Source organism: Triticum urartu, chromosome 2 (genome assembly GCF_003073215.2).
Source record: "Triticum urartu cultivar G1812 chromosome 2, Tu2.1, whole genome shotgun sequence".
Lineage (NCBI taxonomy): Eukaryota > Viridiplantae > Streptophyta > Magnoliopsida > Poales > Poaceae > Triticum > Triticum urartu.
Window position 1 is genome coordinate 431,966,542 of NC_053023.1, and position 26,907 is coordinate 431,993,448.

At 44.2% G+C, this 26,907-nt stretch overlaps 1 protein-coding gene across 2 annotated transcripts; it reads right to left on the reverse strand.

Annotated features, from left to right (window-relative positions):
- Nucleotides 1-16,373: 16,373 nt before the first annotated feature.
- On the reverse strand, nt 16,374-25,210 carry LOC125537690 (probable phosphoribosylformylglycinamidine synthase, chloroplastic/mitochondrial). Of its 2 annotated transcripts, none has more exons than XM_048701016.1 (4): nt 24,949-25,210; nt 24,179-24,284; nt 19,640-23,844; nt 16,374-16,759 (listed from the first exon to the last, which is right to left on the reverse strand). In XM_048701016.1, exons 2-3 carry the CDS (start codon nt 24,242-24,244, stop codon nt 19,645-19,647), a joined length of 4,266 nt encoding a protein of 1,421 aa, XP_048556973.1. In that variant the 5' UTR covers nt 24,245-24,284; nt 24,949-25,210; the 3' UTR covers nt 16,374-16,759; nt 19,640-19,644. The 2 variants fall into 2 exon arrangements, with proteins under 2 accessions (XP_048556973.1, XP_048556974.1); XM_048701017.1 differs by having other exon boundaries at nt 16,374-16,762.
- Nucleotides 25,211-26,907: the final 1,697 nt, after the last annotated feature.

Below are 26,907 nucleotides of genomic sequence, written 5' to 3' on the forward strand. Positions count from 1 at the left end.
TATTTTTTTCCCTGTGTTCGGTTGCCGGGGCTCTTCGTCATCATCCTCGCTTTGCGATCCCTTTTCCCTGTTCTCGGCGTTTAATTTGCCCGCCTGTTTAAAAACCCAGCAATCTCGATTTGTATGATTGGGTGATTTGTCCGGGGTGCCATGAATCTGGCACGGACGATCAAGTATGCGGTCCAAGCTGGATGGGCCTGAATTGTTCTTTTGGAACGGCTTCTTCCGCTGACCGGACTTAGAGCCACTGAATCCGGCATTGACCGTTGTATCCTCGGTGGTATCACTGTTGTTTTGACGCTTGTATATGTTGCGTCGAGACTTGTCCTTGTTAATTTTAACTTCAGGGGTGCCGGTGTCGCTTGCATTGTTTTTGCTATGGGCCAACCAACTATCCTCACCCGCACAAAAGCGGTTCATGAGTGCCGTGAGGGCCACCATGGATTTTGGCTTTTCTTGGCCGAGGTGGCGAGCGAGCCATTCGTTGCGGATGCTGTGTTTGAAGGCTGCTAGGGCTTCGGCATCCGGACAATCGATGATTTGGTTCTTTTTAGTTAAGAACCTAGTCCAGAATTTCTTGGCAGACTCTCCAGGTTGTTGAACTATGTGGCTTAAGTCATCGGCGTCTGGTGGCCGGACATATGTACCTTGGAAGTTGTCGAGGAAGGCTTCTTCCAAGTCCTCCCAGCTGCCACTAGAATTTTCAGGCAGGCTGTTTAACCAGTGCCGAGCTAGACCCTTGAGTTTTAAAGGGAGGTATTTGATGGTGTGGAGGTCATCGTCGCGGACCATATGAATGTGGAGAATGAAGTCTTCGATCCACATCGCGGGGTCCGTGGTTCCATCGTATGATTCTATATTCACAGGTTTGAACCCTTCTGGGAATTCATGATCCATGACCTCATCAGTGAGGCAATGAGGGTGTGCGGCACCTCTATATCGGGCTATGTCGCGACGTAGCTCTGATGGAGTCCGTCTGCGGTTTTCAGCCCGCGCATGACTAAGTTTGTCACGTCCGAATAGGTGGCCGTCGTCGCGTGTCGAAGCACGTCCTCGAGATCCGTAGACTGATCTGGTATGTCCTACTATATTGTCCAGGTTCTATCGGAGGTCATATGTATGGCCGTGGGATAATTTACCCCTACCTGTGCGATGAGGCGGGGTGGGCTGGTGTTCGGCGTGAGTTGTCATTTTGTCCCGACCACATGGTGGTCGGTCAGCCGCATTGTACGATGGTGGTATGTATTCTGGCGCCTCCTCGTCAAACTGAGGTAGCAATTTGCGCTTTGGGTAACTTTTGGTTGGGTGCTTGAGGCCGTATTCTTCGGCTGCTAGGACACCGGTCCATTTATCATTGAGCAGATCTTGATTAGCTTGAAGCTGATGTTTCTTCTTTTTCAGGCTCCTTGTAGTGGCTATGAGCTGGCGCTTGAAGCACTCCTGCTCCAGAGGTTCCTCAGGCATGATGAAATCGTCGGTGCCGAGGCTCACCTCATCCTCGGAGAGCGGAGGATAACTTCCGTCCTCTGAGTCTTCGTGCGTGGCCTGTTTACCAAGGCTAACCTGCCCATCTTCCCATTCATCTTTTTTTTAGCTGTTTCAACGGGGTCTTCATTGTCTTCGGCACCTTCTGGAGTATTATCTTCTCCTGTGTCAGCATTGTTGTCTTTACTGCGACGTGACTTAGAGCGGCGCCGCTGACGCTGGCGCTTGGATTGTATTTCGGAAGGTTTATCCTCAGCTGGATCTTCCTTGTCATCGCCGATGTTCTCCTTTGGTGCATCCACCATGTATACATCATATGACGAAGTGGTCGTCCAACGTCCAGTGAACGGTGGGTTCTGGGCCTCTTCTTCTCCGGCATCATCGTCCATACCTTCGATGTCCTCGGAGTCGTAACCAAGTGTGCCGGTTAAATCTTCGACCGTGGCTATAAAGTGGGTGGTGGGTGGGGAGCAAAATTCTCCATCGTTAGCCCCTAGTTCGAACCGGATATAGTTTGGTTGTGAGTCCTCTGCCAAGGACAGATTCTTTAACGAGTTTAGCATGTCGCCCAAAGGCAAGTGCTGGAAGATGTCTGCGGCGCTGAATTCGAAGATCGATAAACAATCAAGTTCGGCGTCCGTGAGCTCACGTGATTTGGAACTTACGGCCGGAAATGAATCCAGAGTTCTGGTGGCACAGGTATCGTGTGAGATCAAGTCTATGTGCGGATCCAATGCCAGGGAATCTGTGGCCTCCGTGGAGGGGTTAAGCTTCCCGTCCTTGGATGGAGCAGCCTGCTCCGGATCTAAGGCCAGAGCGGTTACGGGAGCTGTCTCATGGATGCATCCCGATGACAGATTTAGGTCATGTCCCTCGGGGTGTCCAGGAGTGGTGGCCACAGTCTCGAATCCGGCGAGGATCAAGTCTGCACGGATGTCCGTGACGTAGTTCAAGATCCCAAATATGACTTGATGGCCAGGGGCATAGCTTTCGATCTGCTCTAGATGGCCAAGCGAGTTGGCCCGCAAAGCGAAACCGCCGAACACGAAGATTTGTCCGGGGAGTAAAACTCCCCCTTCGGCAGCATCGTTGTAGATGGTTGAAGGAGCCATCAAACCTCTTGATGACGGCACAGTGGAACTCTCAATGAAAGCACCAATGTCGGTGTCAAAACCGGCGGATCTCAGGTAGGGGGTCCCGAACTGTGCGTCTAAGGTCGATGGTAACAGGAGACAGGGGACACAATGCTTTACCCAGGTTCAGGCCCTCTTTATGGAGGTAATACCCTACGTCCTGCTTGATTGATCTTGATGAATATGAGTATTACAAGAGTTGATCTACCACGAGATCGTAATGGCTAAACCCTAGAGGTCTAGCTTGTATGGCTATGATAATGAATCTCTCCCTCCAGACTAAGTCCTCCGGTTTATATAGACACCGGGAGGATCTAGGGTAACACAAGGTCGGTTACAAAGAAAGGAATCTACATATTTAGTCGCCAAGCTTGCCTTCCACGCCAAAGAGAGTCCCATCCGGACACGGGTGTAGTCTTCGGTCTTCATATCTTCACAGCCCATCAGTCCGGGCCATGGCTAACAGGCCGGACACCCGAGGACCCCTTAGTCCAGGACTCCCTCAATCACCATGATAGATCTTGTGTGTGCGTAGGAATTTTTTTTGAAATTACTGCATTCCCCAACACATGCACCCTTGAAGAGTGGTCTATTTTTATTGAATCTCGATCGTGGTGATACACATATTCATAATATTGATGCCAAAAGATGCAAAGTTGATAATGATAGTGCAACATATTTGTGGCACTGCCGTTTAGGTCATATTGGTGTAAAGCGCATGAAGAAACTCCATGCAGATGGGCTTTTGGAATCACTTGATTATGAATCATTTGATGCTTGCGAACCATGCCTCATGGGCAAGATGACTAAGACTCCATTCTTCGGAACAATGGAGCGAGCCACTGACTTATTGGAAATAATACATACCAATGTATGCGGTCCAATGAGTGTTGATGCTCGCGGCAGGTATCGTTATTTTCTGACCTTCATAGATGATTTGAGCATATATGGGTATATCTACTTAATGAAACACAAGTCTGAAACTTTTGAAAAGTTCAAAGAATTTCAAAGTGAAGTGGAAAATCATCGTAACAAGAAAATAAAGTTTCTATGATCTGATCGCGAGGAAAATATTTGAGTTACGAGTTTGGTCTTCATTTAAAACAATGTGGAATAGTTTCGCAACTCATGTCACCTGGAACACCATAGCGTAATGGTGTGTCCGAACATTGTAACCGTACTTTATTAGATATGGTGCGATCTATGATGTCTCTTACTGATTTACCACTATCGTTTTGGGGTTATGCATTAGAGATAGTTGCATTCACGTTAAATAGGGCACCATCTAAATCCGTTGAGACGACACTGTATGAACTGTGGTTTTGGAAAGAAACCTAAGCTGTCGTTTCTTAAAGTTTGGGGTTTGTGATGCTTATGTGAAAAAGCTTCAGCCTGATAAGCTCGAACCCAAATCGGAGAAGTGCGTCTTCATAGGATACTCAAAAGAAACTGTTGGGTACACCTTCTATCACAGATCCGAAGGCAAGATATTTATTGCTAAGAATGGATCCTTTCTAGAGAAGGAGTTTCTCTCGAAAGAAGTGAGTGGGAGGAAAGTAGAACTTGATTTGTAATTGTACCTTCTCTTGAATTGGAAAGTAGTTCATCACAAAAAACTATTCCCGTGATGCCTACACCAATTAGTGAGGAAGCTAGATCATGAAACTTCAGATCAAGTTACTACCGAACCTTGTAGGTCAACCAGAGTACATTTCGCACCTGAGTGGTATGGTAATCCTGTTCTGGAAGTCATGTTACTAGACCATGAAGAACCTATGAACTATGAGGAAGCGATGATGAGCCCAAATTCCCCGAAATGGCTTGAGGCCATGAAATCTGAGATGGGATCCATGTATGAGAACAAAGTGTGGACTTTGGTTGACTTGCCCGATGATCAGCAACCCATAGAGAATAAATGGATCTTCATGAAGAAGACTGACGCTGACGGTAATGTTACTTTCTACAAAGCTCGACTTGTTGCGAAAGGTTTTTGACAACTTCAAGGAGTTGACTATGATGAGACCTTCTCACCCGTAGCAATGCTTAAGTCTATCTGAATCATGTTAGCAATTGCCGCATTTTATGATTATGAAATCTGGCAAATGGACGTCAAAATTGCATTCCTTAATGGATTTCTTAAAGGAGAGTTGTATATGATGCAACCAGAAGGTTTTGACGATCCTAAAGGTGCTAACAAAGTGTGCAAGCTCCAGCGATCCATTTATGGACTGGTGCAAGCATCTCGGAGTTGGAATATACGCTTTGATGAAGTGATCAAAGCATATGGTTTCATATAGACTTTTGGAGAAGCTTGTATTTACAAGAAAGTGAGTGGGAGCTCTGTAGCATTTCTAATATTATATGTGGATGACATATTGTTGATTGGAAATGATATAGAATTTCTGGATAGAATAAAAGGATACTTGAATAACAGTTTTTCAATGAAAGACCTCGGTGAAGCTGCTTATATATTGGGCATCAAGATCTATAGAGATAGATCAAGAAGCTTAATTGGACTTTCACAAAGCACATACCTTGATAAAATTTTGAAGAAGTTCAAAATGGATCAGTCAAAGAAAGGGTTCTTGCCTGTGCTACAAGGTGTGAAGTTGAGTCAGACTCAATGCCCGACCACTGCAGAAGATGGAGAGAAAATGGAAGTCATTCCCTATGCCTCAGCCATAGGTTCTATCATGTATGCAATGTTGTGTACCAGACCTGATGTGTGCCTCGCTATAAGTTTAGGAGGGAGGTACCAAAGTAATCCAGGAGTGGATCACTGGACAGCGGTCAAGAGCATCCGGAAATACCTGAAAAGGACTAAGGATATGTTTCTCGTTTATGGAGGTGACAAAGAGCTCGTCGTAAATGGTTACGTCGATGCTAGCTTTGACACTGATCCGTATTTATATTGAATGGTGGAGCTGTCAGTTCGTGCAGTTCCAAGTAAAGCGTCGTGGCGGGATCTACGTGTGAAGCGGAGTATATAGCTGCTTCGGAAGCAGCAAATGAAGGAGTCTGGATGAAGGAGTTCATATCCGATGTAGGTGTAATAGCTAGTGCATCGGGTCCAATGAAAATCTTTTATGACAATACTGCAGCAATTGTCTTAGCAAAGGAATCCAGATTTCACAAGAGAATCAAACACATCAAAAGATGCTTCAACTCCATCCGTGAGCAAGTCAAGGAGGGAGACATAGAGATTTCCAAAATACATACGGATCTGAATGTGGCAGGCCCGTTGACTAAGCCTCTTCCACGATCAAAACATGATCAACACCAAGACTCCATGGGTGTTAGAATCATTACAACGTAATCTAGATTATTGACTCTAGTGCAAGTGGAAGACTGAAGGAAATATGCCCTAGAGGCAATAATAAAGTTTTTATTTATATTTCCTTATATCATGATAAATGTTTATTATTCATGCTAGAATCGTATTAACCGGAAACTTGATACATGTGTGAATACATAGACAAAACAAAGTGTCCCTAGCATGCCTCTACTGGACTAGCTCGTTAATCAAAGATGGTTAAGTTTCCTAACCATAGACATGTTTTGTAATTTAATGAACGGGATCATATCATTAGAAGAATGATGTGATGGACAAGACCCATCCGTTAGCTTAGCATAATGATCGTTAAGTTTTATTGCTATTGCTTTCTTCATGACTTATACATATTCCTTTGGCTATGAGATTATGCAACTCCCGAATACCAGAGTAATACCTTGTGAGCTATCAAACATCACAACATAACCGGGTGATCATAAAGATGCTCTACAGGTATCTCCGAAGGTGTTTGTTGGGTTGGCATAGATCGAGATTAGGATTTGTCACTCCAAGTATCAGAGAGGTATCTCTGGGCCCTCTCGGTAATGCACATCATGATAAGCCTTGCCAGAAATGTGACTAATGAGTTAGTTACGGGATGATGCATTACGGAACGAGTAAAGAGACTTGCCGGTAACGAGATTGAACTAGGTATAAAGATACCACGATAGGCAAGTAACATACCGATGACAAAGGAAATGACGTATGTTGTCATTGTAGTTTGACCGATAAAGATCTTCGTAGAATATGTAGGAACTAACATGAGCATCCAGGTTCCGCTGTTGGTTATTGACCGGAGATGTGTCTCAGTCATGTCTACATAGTTCTCGAACCCGTAGGGTCCGCGCGCTTAACGTCCGATGACGATTTGTATTATGAGTCATGTGTTTTGGTGACCGAAGATTGTTTTGAATCCCGGATGAGATCATGGACATGATGAGGAGTCTCGAAATGGTCGAGAGGTAAATATTGATATATTGGATGATGGTATTCAGATACCAGAAGTGTTTCGAAATGTATCGGGTACGTATCGGAGTACCGGGGGGTTACTGAAACCCCTGGGGGAAGATATGGGCCCTATGGGACATAGGAGGGAGGCAAGGCAGCCCACAAGGGTGGCGCCCCCCCCCCCCCCCCCCCCCCCCCACCCAAGGGAGGAGTCTGAATTGCGTAGTTTGGTATTAGCTTCATTATCTGAGATTGTAAAGGAATTTAGCCTCTAATACATATTGGGTCCAAGGTTTTCTTGGAAATACAAATTTTATTTATTGTAACATGGTATTAGAGCCTAAATTCCTTTTGCACCCCATGGCCCATGCATGCTCAACTCGTGCTCTCTATAGATCAATATATGGTCGGTTGTGTGTGAAATTTTTTTGTGAAAATTGATGACTTGGTGATTGATATGGACATGTTCATGAATGGTTTTCTTGAATTTATTTTGATGAATCCATGCATTGCTTTATGTATTAAGGTCAGTATGATGCGTCTTAGTGAACAAACTTTTAGCTACTATTTGAGTGAGATGTACAGTAATACTGATGGATAACTAAGATTAATCTCAGATAATGAAGCTAATACCAAACTATGCATGATACACATTTAAAATTTTAATTTAAATACTAATTCTTTCACAAATACCATAAAAACTTAAGTATGTAAAATATTTGAAATATTTAGAAAATTGTTTGAACTCTAAAGTCTTTTTTGTGAAATTATGAAATATCTGGAGCAAATCAATTAGTTCCCCAATTAGGAGATTTTGTGAATGGCCATAAATATTTGAACTCTAGAAAATCACTCAGAATTGTAAAATCTTGTAACTACCAAAGAATTGAATTTGAATAAATGATAAAAATAATTCAAATCCTATCTTGGATTAACCGATGGTCTTGGTTGCCATCGATTATTTTGACTTAATAAGTTGGTGCTCCGATTAGTGATAGAGAAAAGAGGCCGGAGGAATTAAAAATACTACCAAAATTGAGCTTGCGATCTTGGGTCCATATGTTGAAATTATATTTTTGGAAATTTAGCAAACTGAGATATGTATCATATGTTAGATGTGTATAGTTTCTTTGTATAAGGGGCTTTTCTGCACTTTACCACAAATGTATATGTTCTGGTCCTTGGCCCTCAGTAAAGCTAGTTGCTCATTATCCAACATGGCATCAGATGCTAGGTTAGCCTCTCCCCCGCACGATGCAACTCCGTTCTTGCTTTGTTCCTAATTTCTCTCGTCTTCGGCCATTCCCGGCTCTGTTCCGGTTGCCATCGCTTGTTTTCTGCTCGTCGCTGGCTGTGCTTGCGCTCGCCGAGGTTGTTGCGGCTGAGATCCGGTCTCCTCTCTAGGCTGCCTGCTCCCGCTCCCTTCTCCGCCTGGGCTGTCGCCGCTTCATCTCCGACCGGCCGCCGCCGCCCAGTCTCTGTCCAGCCGCGGCCGCTCCGTCTCCGTCCGGCCGCTGCCACTTCGTCTCCATTCGGCCGCTGCCACTCCATCTCCATTCGGCCGCCGCAATTCCGTCTCCGTCCGCCCGGCCGCCATCATCCTCGTCTGCCAGCCGTCGCTGTCCTTGTCTATCCAGCCAAGGCTCTGGTCACGGTCGACCGTCCCAGGCCCAAGTCCTCGCTCGTTTCCCCTGCATCGATCGAGCCTCTGCTCGATCCAGATTGAGCTGCCTGAGTCCCCTGCTTCGGTTCCTTTTTTGCTCGATCCAAATCGGGCCGGCTGAGTTCGTTGACTTCAAAAAAACAGAGAGAAGCAGAGAAGCAAATCAGCATGTCTTCGTCGGGCTATGTGGCTGTTCCTCGGTGCTCGGTGATCTTTGATGGCACCAATTATGCTGAGTTTGTGGGATTCATGTGTATTCATATGTGCGGGCTTCTCCGGTGGGGCGTTCTCTCTGGCGAGGTCCCCTGTCCGCCATGCCCCGTTGCTCCTGTGGCTCCTACCCCGCCGGTGCCACCTGTTCTGGCTGCTGAGCCTTCTCAAGCTGATCGAGATGCAGCCCAGGCTCTTGATGATGCGGTGGTTGATGCTTATGATCAGAAGGTATCAACCTATTCAGATGCTCTTTCAGTCTACCGTGATGATCTGTTTGCTTACACTCAGTGGTGCAATGATGATGCTCGGGCTGCTGTCGTTCTCACTACGAGTGTGCTCCCTCAGTTTGCTTCAGAGTTCATGGGTCTCGGCACTATTTCAGCGATGTGGTCTTATCTCTGTCAGCGCTATCAGCCATCTGGTGATGCTCTCTACTTATCTGTGGTGCGTCAGGAGAATGCTCTTTAGCAGGGTGACTCTTCTATTGATGAGTTCTACACACGGTGCTCTGCCATCTGGCGCCAGCTTGACTCTCTTCGGAAAGTTGTTTGTGGAGCTTGCCGCTGCTGTCAGACTATGCAGTCTGACTTGGAGTTTCAGCGTGTTCATGAGTTCTTATCTCGCCTCCATTCTGAGTTTGAGCCTCGTCATGCTCACATGCTTGCTCGTGGTCGTGTTCCTATCTCGAGGTGCCTGTCGAGATTCATGCTGAGGAGACCCGCCTTCGCTCTGCTGGGTCGCTTGCTATTCCGTCAGTATTGGCTGCCAGAGCTCCTGTGTCTTCTGCTCGTCTCACCGCTCTGCCGCTCCTGCCGACTCCTTCAGGGGGTGGGTCGCCCTCCTTATGCTGAGAAGGTCACGTCGCGCCGTGACACTTTCTGTGGTTACTGCTCCAGGCCAGGTCACCCAGAGTCTGACTGTCGCCAGAAGAAGCAAGACCAGAGGCGCTCCTCTTCTAGTGGGACTCATGTGCCTCCCTCGACTCCGTCACTCACTGACCAAGACATTCTACGGCTCAAGCGTCTACTTGCTTCCTCTGGCTCCTCATCGACTGGTTCTGCTGCTGCTGTGACTGCATCCGCTTCTCCATCACCGCCGGTATCTACACAGTCAGGTACATCTTCGTGGGTTCTGGATTCTGGAGCTTCCTTTCATATGTATTCTGATTCTTCAGCGTTGTCTTCTCTTTGATCTCTTGATTCTCCTATTAATGTTCTTACTGCCGATGGCACATCTCTTTCTGTTGCTAGTCGTGGTATTCTTTCCACTCCGTCCTTTTCTATTCCTTGTGTTTCACATGTTCCCCGCCTCACCATGAATCTTTTTTCTGCTACCCAACTTACTGATTCTGGTTGTTGTGTCATTCTTGATACCGACTATTGCTTCATTCAGGATCGTCGCACCAAGGCTTTGGTTGCTGCTGGCCCTCGTCGCCGTGAGTCAGAGGGCCTTTGGGAGGTTGACTGGCTTTGTGTTCCTTCTGCTGCCACCACTTCTGCCAGTTCTCATGCTCTTGTCGCCTCCTTGTTTGTGTCCTTCCAGCAGTGGCATCATCGCCTTGGTCACATTTGTGGCTCGCGCTTGCCATCATTAGTGCGTCAAGGCCTCTTATGGTCTGTCTTTGGAGATGTTTCTTTACATTCTAATGGTTGTAGACTTGGCAAACAGATCCAGTTACCTTATCCTACCAGTGAGTTGATATCTCAGCGTCCGTTTGACTTAGTCCATTCCAATGTCTGGGGTCCTGCTCCCTTTGATTCCAAAGGTGGTCATCGCTACTATGTTTTGTTTATTGATGATTTCTCTCGCTACACTTGGCTCTACTTCATGAAATCTCATAGCGAGGTTCTCTCTATATACAAACGATTTGCTGCCATGGTTCACACACAGTTTGCCACTCCTATTCGTACCTTTCGTGCTGACTCCGCTGGAGAGTTTATCTCTCAGTTGTTGCGTGGTTTTCTCGCGGAATAGGGTACTCTTGCCCAGTTCTCATGTCCTGGTGCTCATGCTCAGAATGGCATTGCAGAACGTAAGCATCGTCATTTGCTTGAGACGTCTCGTGCGTTGATGATTAGTGCTTCCCTTCCACTCCATTTTTGGGCTAAGGCTATATCTACATCCACCTATCTCATCAACATTCAGCCATCGACTGCCCTGCAGGGTGGTATTCCTATGGAGTGTCTCATCGGTCGTTCTCCTGACTACTCGGCTCTTCGTATGTTTGGATGTGTGTGCTATGTCCTTCTCGCCCACCGCGAACCCACCAAACCGACTGCTCAGTCGGTTGAGTGTGTTTTCCTTGGCTACAGTGATGAGCACAAGGGCTATCGTTGTTGGGATCATGTTGGTCGTCGCTTGCGCATCTTGCGTGATGTGATGTTTGACGAGTCTCACTCTTACTAACCACGTCCTTCTTCCTGGAGCTTCTTTGTGGATGATATTTCCTTTCTTCTCGTTCCTGATACACCCTGCTATGTGCCTCATCTGTCACCTCTTCCTCCAGCACCTCTCATTCATTCTCATTCACCACCGACACCATCTTCCCCATCCTCCTCCTCCACCTCTCCACCATCATCTCTAGTCCATCGCCCTCTCTCACCATTTCCTCTCCACTATACTCGTCACCCTCGTACTGAGCATGCTTCCCCTGATGCGCCTTCCACCTCTGGTGCACCTCCCTTCACGCCTCCCCCGGTTCATAACCTCCGTGCTCAGCCTCGCCCCATCCTGATCGCTATTCTCCTGATCGGTACGGTCTCTCTGTTATTGCTGAGCCCACTACCTATCGGACTACCATGACTCAGCCTGAAGGGCAGCTTGCAATGGCCAAAGAACTTGCTGCTCTTGAGCGCTCTGGCACATGGGATCTAGTTTCCCTCCCTTTCGGTGTTCGTCGCATCACCTGCAAGTGGGTCTACAAGATTAAGACTCGCTCCGATGGTTCTCTTGAGCGCTACAAAGCTCGTCTTGTGGCCCGTAGTTTTCAGCAGGAGTAGGGACACGATTATGATGAGACATTCGCTCATGTTGCCCACATGACCACTGTCTGCACTCTCCTTGGTGTGGCTTCTGTTCGTCATTGGTCTATCTCTCAACTTGATGTCCAGAACACATTTCTCAATGGCGAGTTGCGTGAGGAAGTGTATATGCAGCCACCACCGGGGTACTATGCTCCTGATGGTATGGTCTGTAGACTTCGCCGCTCCCTCTATGGTCTCAAACAGGCCCCTCGTGCCTGGTTCGAGCGCTTCGCCTCTGTGGTGACTGCCGCTAGCTTCTTGCCCAGTGATCATGATCCGGCGTTGTTTGTTCACACGTCTCCTCGTGGTCGGACTCTTCTCCTTCTCTATGTTGATGACATGATCATCACCGGTGAAGACTTTGACTACATTTCCTTTGTTAAGGCTCGCCTTCGCGATCAATTTCTCATGAATGATCTTGGTCCACTTTGCTATTTTCTTGGGATTGAGATCTCCTCGACCTCTGATGGCTTCTACATCTCCCAGGAAAGATATATTCATGATCTTCTTGCTCGCGCTGCTCTCGGTGATGAGCGCACTGTTGTGACTCCTATGGAGCTCAACGTTCAGTTTCGTGCCTCTGATGGTGACCCTCTTCCTAATCCCACTCACTATCGTCACCTCGTTGGCAGCCTTGTCTATCTTGCTGTTACGCGTCCTGACATTTCCTATCCTATCCACATCCTGAGTCAGTTTGTTTCAGCCCCCACCTCTGTCCACTATAGTCATCTCCTCCGTGTTCTACGATATCTGTGTGGCACGATCTCTCATCGCCTTTTCTTTCCCGGTCCAGCTCTCTTGAGCTCCAGGCCTACTTTGATGCTACCTAGGTCAGTGATCCCTTTGATCGACGCTCGTTGTCTGCTTACCATGTCTTTCTTGGTGGCTCTCTTGTTGCCTGGAAGACAAAGAAACAGACTGCAGTTTCTCGCTCTAGTACCGAGGCTGAGTTGCGAGCCATGGCTATGTTGACCCTGAGGTGATCTGGTTACAATGGTTACTTGAGGATTTTGGTGTGTCTCCTACTACCTCGACTCCCTTACTGTCAGACAGTACCGGTGCTATTAGTATTGCACGTGACCCGGTGAGACATGAGCTCACCAAGCACATCTGTGTGGATGCCCACTTTGTGCGTGCTGCTGTGCAGGATCAGACTCTCTCTCTCTCTTCACTATGTGGACTTCTTCACGAAGGCACAAACTCGAGCGCAGTATAGTTTTGTTCTCTCCAAACTCAGTGTTGTTGATCCACCATGAGTTTGAGGGGGGTGTTAGATGTGTATAGTTCCTTTGTATAAGGGGCTTTTCTGCACTTTACCACACATGTATATGTTCTAGCCCTTGGCCCTCAGTAAAGCTAGTTGCTCATTATCCAACATCATACACTTTGTCAAATACAACCACAAATATCTCCGCAATCACGTGTGCCTACCACCATAAGCACGAATGTATTTCCGAGGGAATATGTATTTTTTTCCCTCTCCTTCGGGCAAGCTTTTAACACATGCAAGCTATTCATCCCCGTTTGAAACAAAGGAACTTTACAGGAATTTCATATAAACAGAATCCTATAGAAAAAATTTCCTACGAGTCATTTTGATTGTTGGGTTAGTTCTAAAAATTCCTATATCAAATCTTCCTTTCCTTCATTTTTTGGAAGATTCTAAACATTTGCTCAAACCTCTTGTTTTCGCTTCCTTGGAGAAGTCCAATGCAACATCTTTTTTGTCTCTCCTAAAGAACATTTTGTAGAAAAGAAATTGTGGAGCATCCGAACAACTATGTGTTCTTCCACCCGCAAAAAAAAACTATGTTGTAAAATTCCCGTGTTTTAGATTCCTACAGGAATCTACAAGACATGGTTACAATTTTTTTATTTTTTGCATTTCTATGTTTTCTTGTCTACAAACACGTGGAGCGATAACAAAATAAAGAGAAGATGGGACGTTGAAACGAAGAAGGAAAGAAATAGATAGAAAAGTGGCAACTAAGTGGAGAGAAATCCCAAGCATTTCTAGAATAATTTTGTTGCTATATAACCATTCAATTATAGTCACACATTGTACAAAAAATATGTTGGTGCATATAGAACAAATAATTATCTTTATACTTATTACTATGCAATTCCATTGTTTGCCATCCAAGCATGATTTCGTATTGAAACCTCACCGAGATTCCATGAGCCAATTCAGTTAACACCCAAAGAACCGAATTCGTATTACGTCCATTACAGTTTTCTTTCTGATTTGGTATTCCAAACCAATTCATTACGGAGCCCTCCAATACAGACATGCAAATAAAGCATTAAGGTAATGGTGCATCTCCAACTAAGCTAAGGCAGATCCTACTACTAGCAACCTGTGCCTCCTCTACTCCGCTAGCTAGGACATGGATGAACTAAAAGCACACCTTGATTTCCCAACAGGGATTAAGAAATAAAAACTTTATGTGCATGGCACGCCTTAGCCAATCAATCGCAGAGCTCCAAAAAAGGGGATACTGCTACTGCATACGCTGCTCTGATTGCAGTTATAGTAGGAGTAGTGCCCTGGCCTTGTGATATTCCAAGAATAAGAGGATGCTTGGTCTTGTGCTAGAGGCACTTGATCACACCAAATCAGATGAAGAATATCATCCCCAACTATTCACCTCAGTGAAGAGCCCTGAAGACTGGGTCTACACTCCACTGTTTTACTTTTACCTTGTTAACTTCTTACAGATTACTCAACAATATTGAGAACGCAGTGGATCCAGAACATGCTACCGAAAGAAGAAAGGAGATGAAGAACTCAATTGCAGATGCATAATGTGGGTCTGAACATCAAGGAAAATCCTGAGCTAGCCCAATTGGATGGAAATGATGCTGAGATGATCCCCCCATCATCGCAGCGCCGGCTTGCATGCAGACTCATCAACCCCATCCAGCTCAATTCCTTTGAATGGCACATGAAAAACAGATGACAGCATTTATATCAGCAACACATGCACACATCTCTCTACCTCCGTTTCACTCAAGAGGAGCGGGAGCGGGAGACGACTGAAACGCAGCATGCCATATGGCTTATGGAGGTGGACCCAGCTCCAATCATGTGCACAGGCAAGGACCACCCAAGGGAAAAAGGCAAAGGTTTATTCATTCATCTCTGATCCATGCTGATCACTTGATCAGCAACCAACCAAACAAAGCAATCCATATAGACCAACAGAATGACGCACAAAGGAGTGAAAAGAAGAGGATAGAAACAGTGTTGATTGATGGATGGATAGAGGCGTATCAATTAGGAACACATGGCATGGCCCTGGGCAAATAATGCATGCTCACCGGGAACAAATGGCCGGCTGGCTGCTGCTCCTTCCGTCCACGAAAAGAAGGGAACACATGCGGCATTACGTTCATGTCTGCACATCGAGAAGCCACTAATGCTTTGGGATGGGAGGGGCCATGCGGGATTCAGCAACTGAGCGCCGAGCGCGACAGATGACAGGGGCCTTGGCTGTAAAGGGCATCGCATCGCCTCGCCTTTAGTCTTGTAGCATGCCCTGTCCTCTTCATTAATGCTGGAGTGCGTCACCAGCCATGCTTAGTGAGTGTCTAATGATGTGATGATCCTCTCTATCTCCTTTCCAATCAACTCAACACATCAAGTTTGTGGCTAGGGGTTGACTAATCTTAAAGTTAGGCTCAACAAAATACATGGCATTTTTTTTTGGCAAGTGGACCTATCAATGAAAAGATATGCAATCTTTCAGTACTAAAAAAATGGTAAAGTAGCCGGAATCCATATTTGCTCAAGCTAGAACTGTAGTCTCCTACCTGTAGACTAACAGAGAGACTGATAACACAAGGCACTATGCAAGCAAAGCCATGTTACACACAACTGAATGGCGTATCTGGTGACCCAGTTCCAGCTTCAACTTCTTACTAGGGGTGAGATTGTTGGATAGTACGTACATGATTAATGACCTGAAAGTGTTCTCACAAAAAAATGACCTAAAAGTGTTAGAAACTGAAAATACGCCGAAATTACTTGTTTCAAAAAGGTTTTGGGACTTAGGTAGGTACAGTATTTCATAAGTCCGGAGTCAAAAGATGACTAATTTACTTGCTGCGAGAAATGTCTACAGAAATTACGCCAAAAGAATGATTTGCTATAATGGTAGGGTGACCGTTGAGTCAGATCAGTATCATGTAAAAATAAAACACCCAAATGGCTGCTGGTGAAAACAAGAGGAGCAGAAAAGTTCTGACAGCCAATATGCTGGGCAGCATAATCATTCTGTACTCACTTCAATCAACCCTCTTTTATGCCCTGTTTCCCATTCCAAGGACCGCAATAGTTGAAGCGTCACCAACAAATAACTAGGGGGCATAGCATTCCCATCAGTGTCTCCTCTCCTCAGCCAGGAGCCATTCTTCATGGTTGAACCTGCGAATTTGGATCATAACAATTCGCCAGAGCAGCGGCAGATCAGCGTCAGAAAACAGGTATGCATACGAGAACTGAATGTCAACCAATAAAACTAGGCAAGATTCTAATTTATGTCATAAAAATCAAAATACGTACGCTAGATAATAACTTAGATATAAATCTCCCGTTATTTCAGAATAACCCTTTAGAGAGCTTCTTTCGGTACTGTCTACAGAATAGAGGATTGCACAACACGAGCTTTAGCTAAGCAGAACATTAAAGGGGCGGAAATCGGGTATACAAAATAGATATTAAGTGTTCAACCATGGTCGGAGCATAACCGCTGACAACCACTTATTATAGCACGTTCAAAAATAACCCTATGATTATTGCAAATCATGATGATAGCCCTAGTATTGCCACGAATCATGCTGGGAGAAGCTCTAGCAACTGAACAGAGATTATTGGGTTATCCAGGCTCAACTCCCGAAGAGAAAATGTCCATCCAGGTCCCTGCGGGCAGGATACGGTGTAGCACCAGCGACCACCATTTTTCTTCTTGCAGAAAAAAATACCATATTAGTAACACATTTATTGATTTTTCTTTTGTATCTAGAAGGGAAAAAGAAAAAACCAACAACATGACTCCCATCTTTCGAGCAACACAACACAGCACATCATGGGGGAATTTATTCTGTAGACCCTATTTCAATCATGTGCATAATACATCACCAACAAAGAGCTTTTTAATATGGTCCCAGTTGAGCAAGCAGCAATGGATAGAAGCACATCCACTATTGAGTGGTCAGTAACAGAGTCAGTTTTGGAAGTACATTAATTAGCCACAGCTAGCAATACGAGCAGGGCCGCAGATTATTATGCAGTCGCAGGAATAAACAAATAACTGTTTTCTCAGTTCGAAAGTTGAAAAAAGATCAAACATGGACTTGTAATGGACCTGAAACATCCAGATCTATACATAATGAATATGCTAAACAGCACTTCCAATGACAGATCGATGTCGACCACCTCATTAGACCGAGACATGACTGCAATGTTACCAGATAATAATTTCCGTAAGATGATAATAACCAGCTTTGTTTCCCAGGATATGCATCATCTAGATTCTAGACCATGCTGAAATATCTAAAGCTTCTTTTCTCCTCAGGAGTCAAACTAGTTTAGCTTGAAAGTTCATCGTCAATGTAATATAGCATGCATCTAATATCTAAACACCATATACTAGCTTTATTGATTATAGTCATGTGATTCAATGTGAGTATGAAAACTATTTAGAGGAGCATAGGTAGCATTCAGTGTCTACTATCTGGAACAATTGGTACATGTACTAGTTGCAAAAAATAGAAAACAAAGAGAAAACACTCCAAACAAATAGAGGTTTAACATATGAGAACAGAAAAATACTAAAAGAAGCAAAAATATGCACATCAAATATCCAACAGATTCCCCCAACAAGGATGGATATGTGAAGAAAGATGAAGTAATCTACATAGGTTGCGATGCAACATCACAGGCTAGGCCTGGTGAAAACATGCCAGGTGACACATATAGCCTGAAGGTGCGTCATGACTCATCAGGCTGGCAGCATAAATAGCTTGTTTGACTTATGCTCAATGCAACTGGCCGTGTGATAATGTTAAGTACACAGCTTCATTTGAATGTTAAGTTAGAAGTTTGACCCTAGTCGAGCAAAAGTAATTTGGTAAGATGGTGGAGGCTGGGGAAACAATCATGGAAATTGACACGTAAAGTACCGACATAACGAAGTGTATGCTTCTGCAAATCACACATGAACAATCTAGCAATCAAATTGATAGCAAACAGACATAGATTTTAAACTAATTGCTGTTAATGTGATAATCACAGTGTACGCATTAGCAACGGGCCACAAAACTAATCAGAGATATAGGGACAAGTGCAATGTCCTTAGTTCGTAGTATCAAATGCATGAACGTCACAGCACCATCACTCAGGCCGGGTGCTTGCTGAGTGACGTCCCGGATGGTCAGATTCCGAATGTAATCAGAATGCGTCCGAAACCACCGGACGGGTTTTAGAGGAACACTGAATACAAGACCTCAAAAATGTTGACAAGGGTCGCTGTAATGTATTGTATGCTTCTCTGATGGAGATTCTCTATCCACAAGAATGTGGTAACTGGCAATACGACAAAGGAACGGCACATATGGCTAAACAATAACAGCAATATCAACTAACCTAAAGAAGTGCTACACAAGATAGCAATCCATTATTTGGTAACACAGTTCAACAAATAAGGCTTTACTTTATAGCATGGTAAGACTGCATAAGATATCAGACCCATCTACTGCATCAAGGGCATCTCTAGCAGATCCCCAAAAAGTCAGATTTAGGGAGAAAATGTCTGGTTTTGGGGATTAACCCCAGCTAGCAGACCCCTCAAACGGTTATCCCACAAAACTATAGCTTTTGATCCCACAAAAAGCCACTCTCTAGCCTATTTTGCTCAGAACATTACACACACACACACACACAGAGTATTCTCTTGCAGCACATGGATATGGGTCATAAAGCTTTACATAACCAGATGCTAGACTACTACTACTACTATCGATCACTGAGAGAGAAGCTAGATGATCCGCTGATAGACGCATGCGAGAAGCAAATCCAAATCAACGAGAAGCAAGATCAAATCAACGAGATGCAAGCCCAGAGAAAGAAATTTAAGAAGCTTTGCCTTGCACTCGCTGCTGCAATGATTTGGTTCATACTCCCTGGATCAGCAGCAACAGTTCTTGTGGGAGCCATTGCACTGATGATGTTCTTAGTGTAGGCCATTAGCTAGAGAAGCTACTAAGTATGTTCTTACTAATATGTACCCTGGATCAGCAGCAACAGTTCTTAATGTGCAACATTATATTTGATATGTATCCTAGATCAAGTTATGAATTATATATGTTATGAAAATATATGTCCAAATGAAGTTTGTATGCAAACATTTGAAGAAAAAAAGAGCAAAAGAAAATTTGGGGGGGGGGGGGGGTTAAGTTTTGGGGGATCTGCTAGATGAAGAAAAGTTTAATCCCCTAAAAAATAGTTGTTAGAGGATAGGAGATACGATGAGGGATCTGCTAGACATGCCCTAAACAACTAAGCCATGCTTATATTTTTGTTGGCATACACATGCTAGTATGAGAATATACAGCACTAAAACTTCTGACACAAACAAAATAAGATGTAAATCGAAAATGAATAAATAATATGTTACTTAAATATAAATTATTTGACAACCTTAACTTATGATTCCAAATATGAATTCTGCAACATGATGTAGCAGCTTACAGCTAGCAACAGAGGAGCCTTTTTTTTTAAACAGAGGATCTACTTACATAAGAGACCAAAACAAGGAGAAAATGTTTCGGGAGTTAGGTTTACCTGCTCTATGAACACCATTCTCGTGCATTCTGGAACATGCGCAACCAAGGACTCGGACCACCCTTCTCAACCTGCCATTCCTTGGGGTACCATGGGTATTGCCACATCATGAAGGAACGCTCTGGGTGTGGCATCATAGCAAGGTGCCTTCCATTAGGGGAACAAAGGGCCGCGATACCAAGAGGAGAACCATTAGGGTTAAAAGGATAGACTTCGGTGGCATTGTTAGTGTCATCACAATATCTCAGAGGAGCCAGATTAGAGTTAACAACACCAGATAAAACATTTTTATCTGGGAACAAGGCTCTCCCTTCACCATGAGCAGTCCAAATGCCCAAGGTAGAGCCTTCCATGCCTCTGAACATTATAGCAGGAGATTCCCCTATGGCCACACTGGTAAAGCGGCACTCAAAACGGCCAGATTCATTGTGAATGAACCTTGGCTGGGCCATGTCTCCACCTGGACCAAGAGAACCTCCGATACCTGGTCCTGGCACCCAACCGAGAAGGGCCATGAGCTGACAGCCGTTGCACACTCCAAGGCTGAATGTGTCTGGCCTGTTGTAGAACTCCTGGAACTGCTGTATGAGAGGCTGGTTGAACCTGATAGAAGCTGCCCAGCCTTTTGCCGAATCTAGAACGTCAGCATAGCTAAAACCGCCAACAAATGCAATCCCACGGAATTCCACTAGAGAGGCCTTCTGATTCAAGAGGTCTGACATTGAAATGTCCCATGGTTCAAATCCAGCAGCATGGAATGCAGCAGCCATTTCCCTATCACTGTTGCTCCCTTCTTCGCGAATGATGGCAACTTTCGGTTTAGATGACGCAGTCAATTGCTCCTTGTCTGTGAAGTTGGGGGTGAAAGACAGATGCCACAAAGGAGATGTTCGGCTTTTTAAGCCTTCTTTCTCAAGCTTGACACAAGACTTCAGCCGTTGTAGCTCCTCAAGCTGGAAGCTCGTTTCTTCCCACAAATCCCTGAGGTCTGAAACGCTTTCATTCAGGCACATCTCATCATCAACAACCAGCTCTATCTCTGGTGTTGTATTTACTTCTCCTATTACGTTAACAGAGACGCCTGCTGCTTGAAGCTTTTTCTTTACAGCAGCAAGGTCATTTGAGTGAACTTCAATGACAAGACCAAGCTCCTCGGCAAAAAGTGCTTGTAGAAGGCCACTGTCTTTTGAGTCAATGTTGAGGTTAACACCACAGTTGCCAGCAAATGCCATCTCAAGAATAGTAACAATAAGCCCACCATCACTAATGTCATGACCGGCCGAAATAAGACGTTCACCAAGCAATTCCTGAACAGCCTCAAATACTTTCTTCAAGTAAGGAACATCTTCTATGTCTGGGCAGTCATTTCCAATTTGGTCAAACGCTTGTGTGAGAGCAGAACAACCAAGCCGCCGTTTTCCTTTAGCCAGGTCAATATGTAACAAGACACCATCCTTTCCCAGCTTTAAATCTGGAGTGACGGTCAAAGTTATATCAGGACAGGTCACATAAGCACTGATAACAAGATTGCCAGGAGCCTTGACTACCTCACCATCACATTGAGCTGCCATAGAAAGGCTGTCTTTTCCACCATCAATTGCAATACCAAGTTCAATCATGCAGTCAGCCAAAGCAACAGCGGCATCATACATATCTGCTCCTTCTCCATCAAGCTTTGCAGCATACATCCAGTTACCACTTGCTTTGACATCAGCAAGTGATGTAACTTTAGCCCAAACCAGATTGGTCAAGGCCTCCCCAACAGCAAGCCTTGCCATGGCCTTAGGATTAAGTAAACCCTTCATTGGTTGTTCTCCAATGGCGCAAGCACCACCTGTCAGATCTGTGTATGTCTGTGCAATCACAGCGACATCGGCAAGTGGAAGTTGGAGCGGACCAACTGTCTGCTGTTGTGCAACAAGACCTGTCACACACCTGTCAACCTTTGTGGTCAAGAAACGCTTTGAACATACAGAAGGCAGCTTCAATACTCGCTTAAGAATATCCATTAGCGTGACCTCAGGTGCAATATCTAAGGGCTCACCCAATCGAGAAATTCTCTTAAATTCAAACGTCTTCTGAGGCATATCTCCTAAAACCTTTTCAAGCTGAAGATCAACAACGGGGACGGGAGGGGGAAGGTCATTCAACTTGGCATACTCCACGGCAGCACTATCGATCAAAACAATCTTTTCACTGCCATCAATTTCCCCAAGGACAGCCACTGAAACTCTTTCTCTCTCACAAAGTGACTCCAGCAGGCTTCTGCTCTCAGGCTTCACCAACAATGCATCTTGTTCCTGGTATTCAGCACCCCAGATCTCCAACACAGACAATGTATGATCACCAACGACAATTTTACGGATATCAATTTCAGCACCCTTAGGATAGATTATTTCTTTCACAACATTGCAATTTCCACCAGCACCCTGGTCATGAATGCTGATAATTGGGTTCTTCTCTCCCATTTCTACACATGCCCTGACAACACGATACAGTTTCTGTGACATCTCAGCATCTCCGCGCTGCACTGCATTGAAATCAAGCTCTGCGTCATTCTGTCCACTAACCATACTTGAGGCAGCACCACCACCCATACCAATTCTATATGCTGGACCACCAATCTTCACAACTAGCATGCCAATTTCTGGATCCCCCTTATCTATATGTGCATGATCAATCTGGCCTATTGCTCCACTGAACATTATTGGCTTTAACCACTCTCGACGCTCCCCATTTGGCAACCTTGTACCAAAGCTTCTTGTAAATCCCTGAATCATAGGCTCACCAAACTTGTTACCATAGTCAGAAGCACCATCACTGGCATCAATAAGGATCTGCAAAGGAGAAGCTAAGTTCGATGGGTATGAAAAGGATGAATCCTCCCAAGGTGCATAAAATTCTTCCATTCGAAGATTTCCAACACAATAACCAGCAGTGGAAGCAACGACAAAAGAACCTCTTCCAGTGGCATGTGTGTCTCTTATGCGGCCACCTGCACCTGTTTCAGCTCCTGGGTAAGGTGCCACAGCACATGGAAAATTATGGGTTTCTGCTGTGAACAGAATGTCAAGCTCACGCATCATGAGGGATAACGGTGAAGTGGAACCAGGAAGTGATGGACGTAGATGATTTACTGGGTGTCCTTTTATTGCACTTGAGTTGTCCTTGAAACCAATTACAGAGTTATTAGGGTTGGCCTTCAAGGGGCTCTTCACTAACTGGAACAAAGTACTAGCCATGGTCTCTCCATCTATCACAAGCTTTCCGTTGAAAAACCAATGCCTGCTGTGTTCACTATTGGATTGCGCTATATCAAAAAGCTCCACAGTAGTTGGATTGCGCTTGATGTCGTCTCTGAAGAGGTGGGTGTAGTATTTAATATCTTGTTCATCAAAAGCAAGCCCCATTTTCATATTTATTTCCTCCAATGCTTCCCTTCCCCTTTCAATGACTGGTATAACACTGACAGGTTCTGGAACTACATCCGACCAAAATGATGTGAGCTTGCTAGGATAAACACATTCTGTCATTCTGTCATGAACCAAAGCAGCAAAGCTGTTGAGTTGGCTTTCATCAAGTTCTCCACTGCCAGGCTGAAAGTGCAAAAGATATCTTCGAGATCTCTCCAAGCGAGTTACTTCTATTAATGATAGAGCTTTACAAATTGAGACGGCATTGGTTGAGAAAGCAGTTGAAAATGTCATCCGTGGTCCAACATCAACAAGGACAGAATAAGGGCTGCTACTGATTTCCTCCTCAAGAAAGCTCCTTGTTTGTAAGTTATAAGGTTCATAAGTTTCTGCAAGGAGCCACTGAAGTGTTGCAAGCTTATCAGACGCTAGTGCCTTCTCCAATTCCACATTAAAACATTGCTCAGTCTGTATGTCAATAATATTACAAGAAACTTTTGCCTGAACTTTCTTGAGTAACTCCTCAGTCTCATTGTCTTGAAGTAGTGGTTTACGGTAAAAGTGAATAATCCTTGATCTTGACTCCGCCTCATCAACCGATTCCTCTAGCAATGGGCTAATAACGCCCCTATATACTGAAGCACTAGGAGCATGCCTTGGTCGCTTATTTGGAACAGTACCTCTCTGTTTAGGTAGCCTGCAAAGATGCCGTAGGTCCAAGCAGTGTCGAACCATTCGTGACCTTCTCAACCAAGGATTTCTTGCAGAGATGAAACCAGGACTTTGTTTTACCTAAGCAGAGCATACATATAATATAAGCGAATGAAAAGGTTAAATACAGAAAACAGAAGCATAAGTAAACTAGGTACTAGCCCCTCTGTTGATTTATGTAAGGCACAGTTTGACTTTCTAAACTTGAACTTTGACCATAGATTTCGCATACAATACTTTTTCAAATTTACAGAATCACAGTCGCTGGAAAATGAGGTGGAATACGATAATACGAACCCAACAGTACCACTTTTGTGTAATATAACTCAGGTTGGCATAACTGCTGGTCAAAGAAGGATGATCAAACTGCACCCAATAGAAATCAATTGACAAAGTGATTTAACTGGGTGCATACCATATTACTAGGAAAACACTGAAGGCGCAGCATACTGGCTCCTGTCATTTCACCTGGAGATGCCATATTTCAGGCAATCCTGAGAGATAATAGACACTCCCAAAACCTGTAAAGCATGGAAGAGTAAGTCAGCTATTGAACATAACTCAAAAAAATTTCTAGTAGGTAGTATGAAACTACGTAGATATTATATTTTATATCATCTGCAGGTGGTGAGACCAATAATTTCTCTCATTATATTTTAACTATATATGCTAAAGGCTAGCGTATACGCGTACACATGCCAAGACCAAAATCCTTGCATATGGATACTGTTAACCGGTTCTAACAAGTGCTCAGCAAATTCTCTCCACTGCAGTCATAACAACATCAAAAGATGAGCGGTGCATATCTGTATAAATTACACACCCACGCAATGAACGCACAAATCAGATGACTGGCATTTTGTGCACCGAACAGGAAGCGTTCAGCACAAGGAAAGATTTACTGCTGCGCGTGGCATGAAATCTTATGTTGGGCTATCTTATTTCACGAGCCCAGTGCGCGAGCGCTTAGTGGAACCCCAGAATCTAGCATCACCCCCCGTCAGTTGAAGTGTTGAACTACTACCAGTTTTCTTTTCATACTGGAGGGCGGAGGCTACAGCTGATAGCCCATCACATGGCAAGCAAAACCCACAGCAAGCTGGCCAGATTGGAATATCCATCCCGGAAAAGAAACTTTGTATTAGATTGAAACTGAGAACAAGGCGTCGAGATTGAGAGGCCGACCTGGCTGTATCCTGCAGACCAGCACGTAGTCGGCGGCCGCCGAACTCGCCGCGCCCGCGTCCTTGGCTGCACGCCCTCGCTTCCTTGCCGCCGGGTCTCGCACGAGGCCGCCGCGCCGCACAGTGGCACAGAGCACGAGGACAGCACTAGCGCGAGGACAGCGGCGAGAAGGGTGTCCTCCGCTCGTTTTACCTTTCCTTTTTCCCTCTTCGATTCGATGGAATCGTTTTTCTTTCTCCCCTATCCTGTAGGAATAACTTCCCTTTCGTTTTCTGGGCATATTATTCCGGGTAGCCTTTTTCTTGTTCATAAATAGTTACTCCCTCCTATTCCTAAATATTTGTGCCATTTCAAATGGACTATCACATACGAATGTATATAGACATATTTTAGAGTGTAGATTCATTCATTTTGCTTTGTATGTACTTAATTGTTGAAAATTTTTAAAAAACAAATATTTAGGAATGGAGTGAGTTGATTGTTTACCACAAGTGTCATATGGTATTATTCTGGATAGCCTTTGCTCATGTGACTGAACTAATATGTAGTATCTTTTGTAGCGACTAGTAAATGTATACGTACAATACAGGTTAGTATTGGTGAGAAAATTATTTCTAAGATATCTGTTATGTTAATTGAATGTTTATATTAGATAAGATATAAATTATGCATTAATTATATGATTAACATAGATGTTTATATTAGATAGGATACCGGGTATGCGTTAATTATATAATTAACACAGACATTGATATTTTATATGATATTAATTGCATACTAAACATGTCGAGCGTTAATCACTGGATCAATAGTCGTTGGATTGGCATAGTTTGATGGTGTAGGTTAATTGGATTCTACCTTTTTTTCGGGTTAATTTGATGATGTAGATTAATTAGATTCTACCTCTTTGGGTATTTTTATATTAGTATAGGTACAATCACGTCGGCGTCGTAACTAAGCTAGCCCATCTAGCGGACGTGGTGTGGTGAGTGCTCCCACTGGTATTTTCATTTTTATCCTCTGATTTTATTTTGGTTTTCGAGAAAAACATGAATTTTATTCAAAAAGTTTCAAAGGTATTTTTTCAAAATTTTGAGAACTTTTTGGGAAAAGTGATTTTTTAAAGAAATCCGAACATAATTTAATTTCAATCATTTTTTGATATTCTTGAACGGTTTTTGAAATTTGTGAACATTTTTAAAAACATGAACATGTTTGAAATTTCATGAACATATTTTATTTTTTCAAATGAAAATAAAACCTAAAAATAAAGATAAAACCAAAAATTATAAAGAAAGAAATAAAATGGACCAAAACCTTCTAGACGGTTCACAAAACCAGATTCCCTGTAGATCTAACTGGGTTGGCCCTCTAGTGGGGTGGCGAGGGCAATATTAGAAGAGGACACATTGGATGGCTTGGTGAAAGATGTGTGTTCCAAAAAATCAAGGAGATATGGGTTTTCAGGATTTACATTGTTTCAACCTTACACTGTTGGCTAAACAAGCGTAGCGTCTTCTTGACAATCATAATTCTTTATGTCCCACTATCTTGAGAGTTAAGTATTTTTCCTCATGGCAACATGATGAATGCAACGTTAAAAAAGAGGTCCTTTTTTACATGGCAAAGCATTATGTCCAACGAGTTGAAAATAGACAAAATATTAACATTTGGAAAGATGCATGCATCCCGAAGTGTGCACATAGGAAAGTCATTACTCCTAAAAGGGCGAACCTTCTGTCAAAAGTATATGATCTTATTGATCAGGTTACTAAGAGCAACTCTTGCAAAAAGGCTCGACCCGCAAAATAACCGTCAAAATGCAAGTCGGCGCGCGGAAAATTCCGCCCAAACAGACCCCGCAAATACGGCTGGCCCGTAAAAAAAATTGAGGGGCGCGGCAAAATCTCGGCCCCAACCCGCGAATACGCGGGTTTCCCCCTCGCACCTGTGGTGCCC

Bases quoted from the DNA above. Each gene is read 5' to 3' on its own strand.
- LOC125537690 (XM_048701016.1), bottom strand. From the start codon at position 24,244: ATGGCATCTCCAGGTGAAATGACAGGAGCCAGTATGCTGCGCCTTCAG. The intron at 23,845-24,178 runs GTATGCACCCAG...TGCTCTGCTTAG, and splicing joins AGTGTTTTCCTAGTAATATG to GTAAAACAAAGTCCTGGTTT.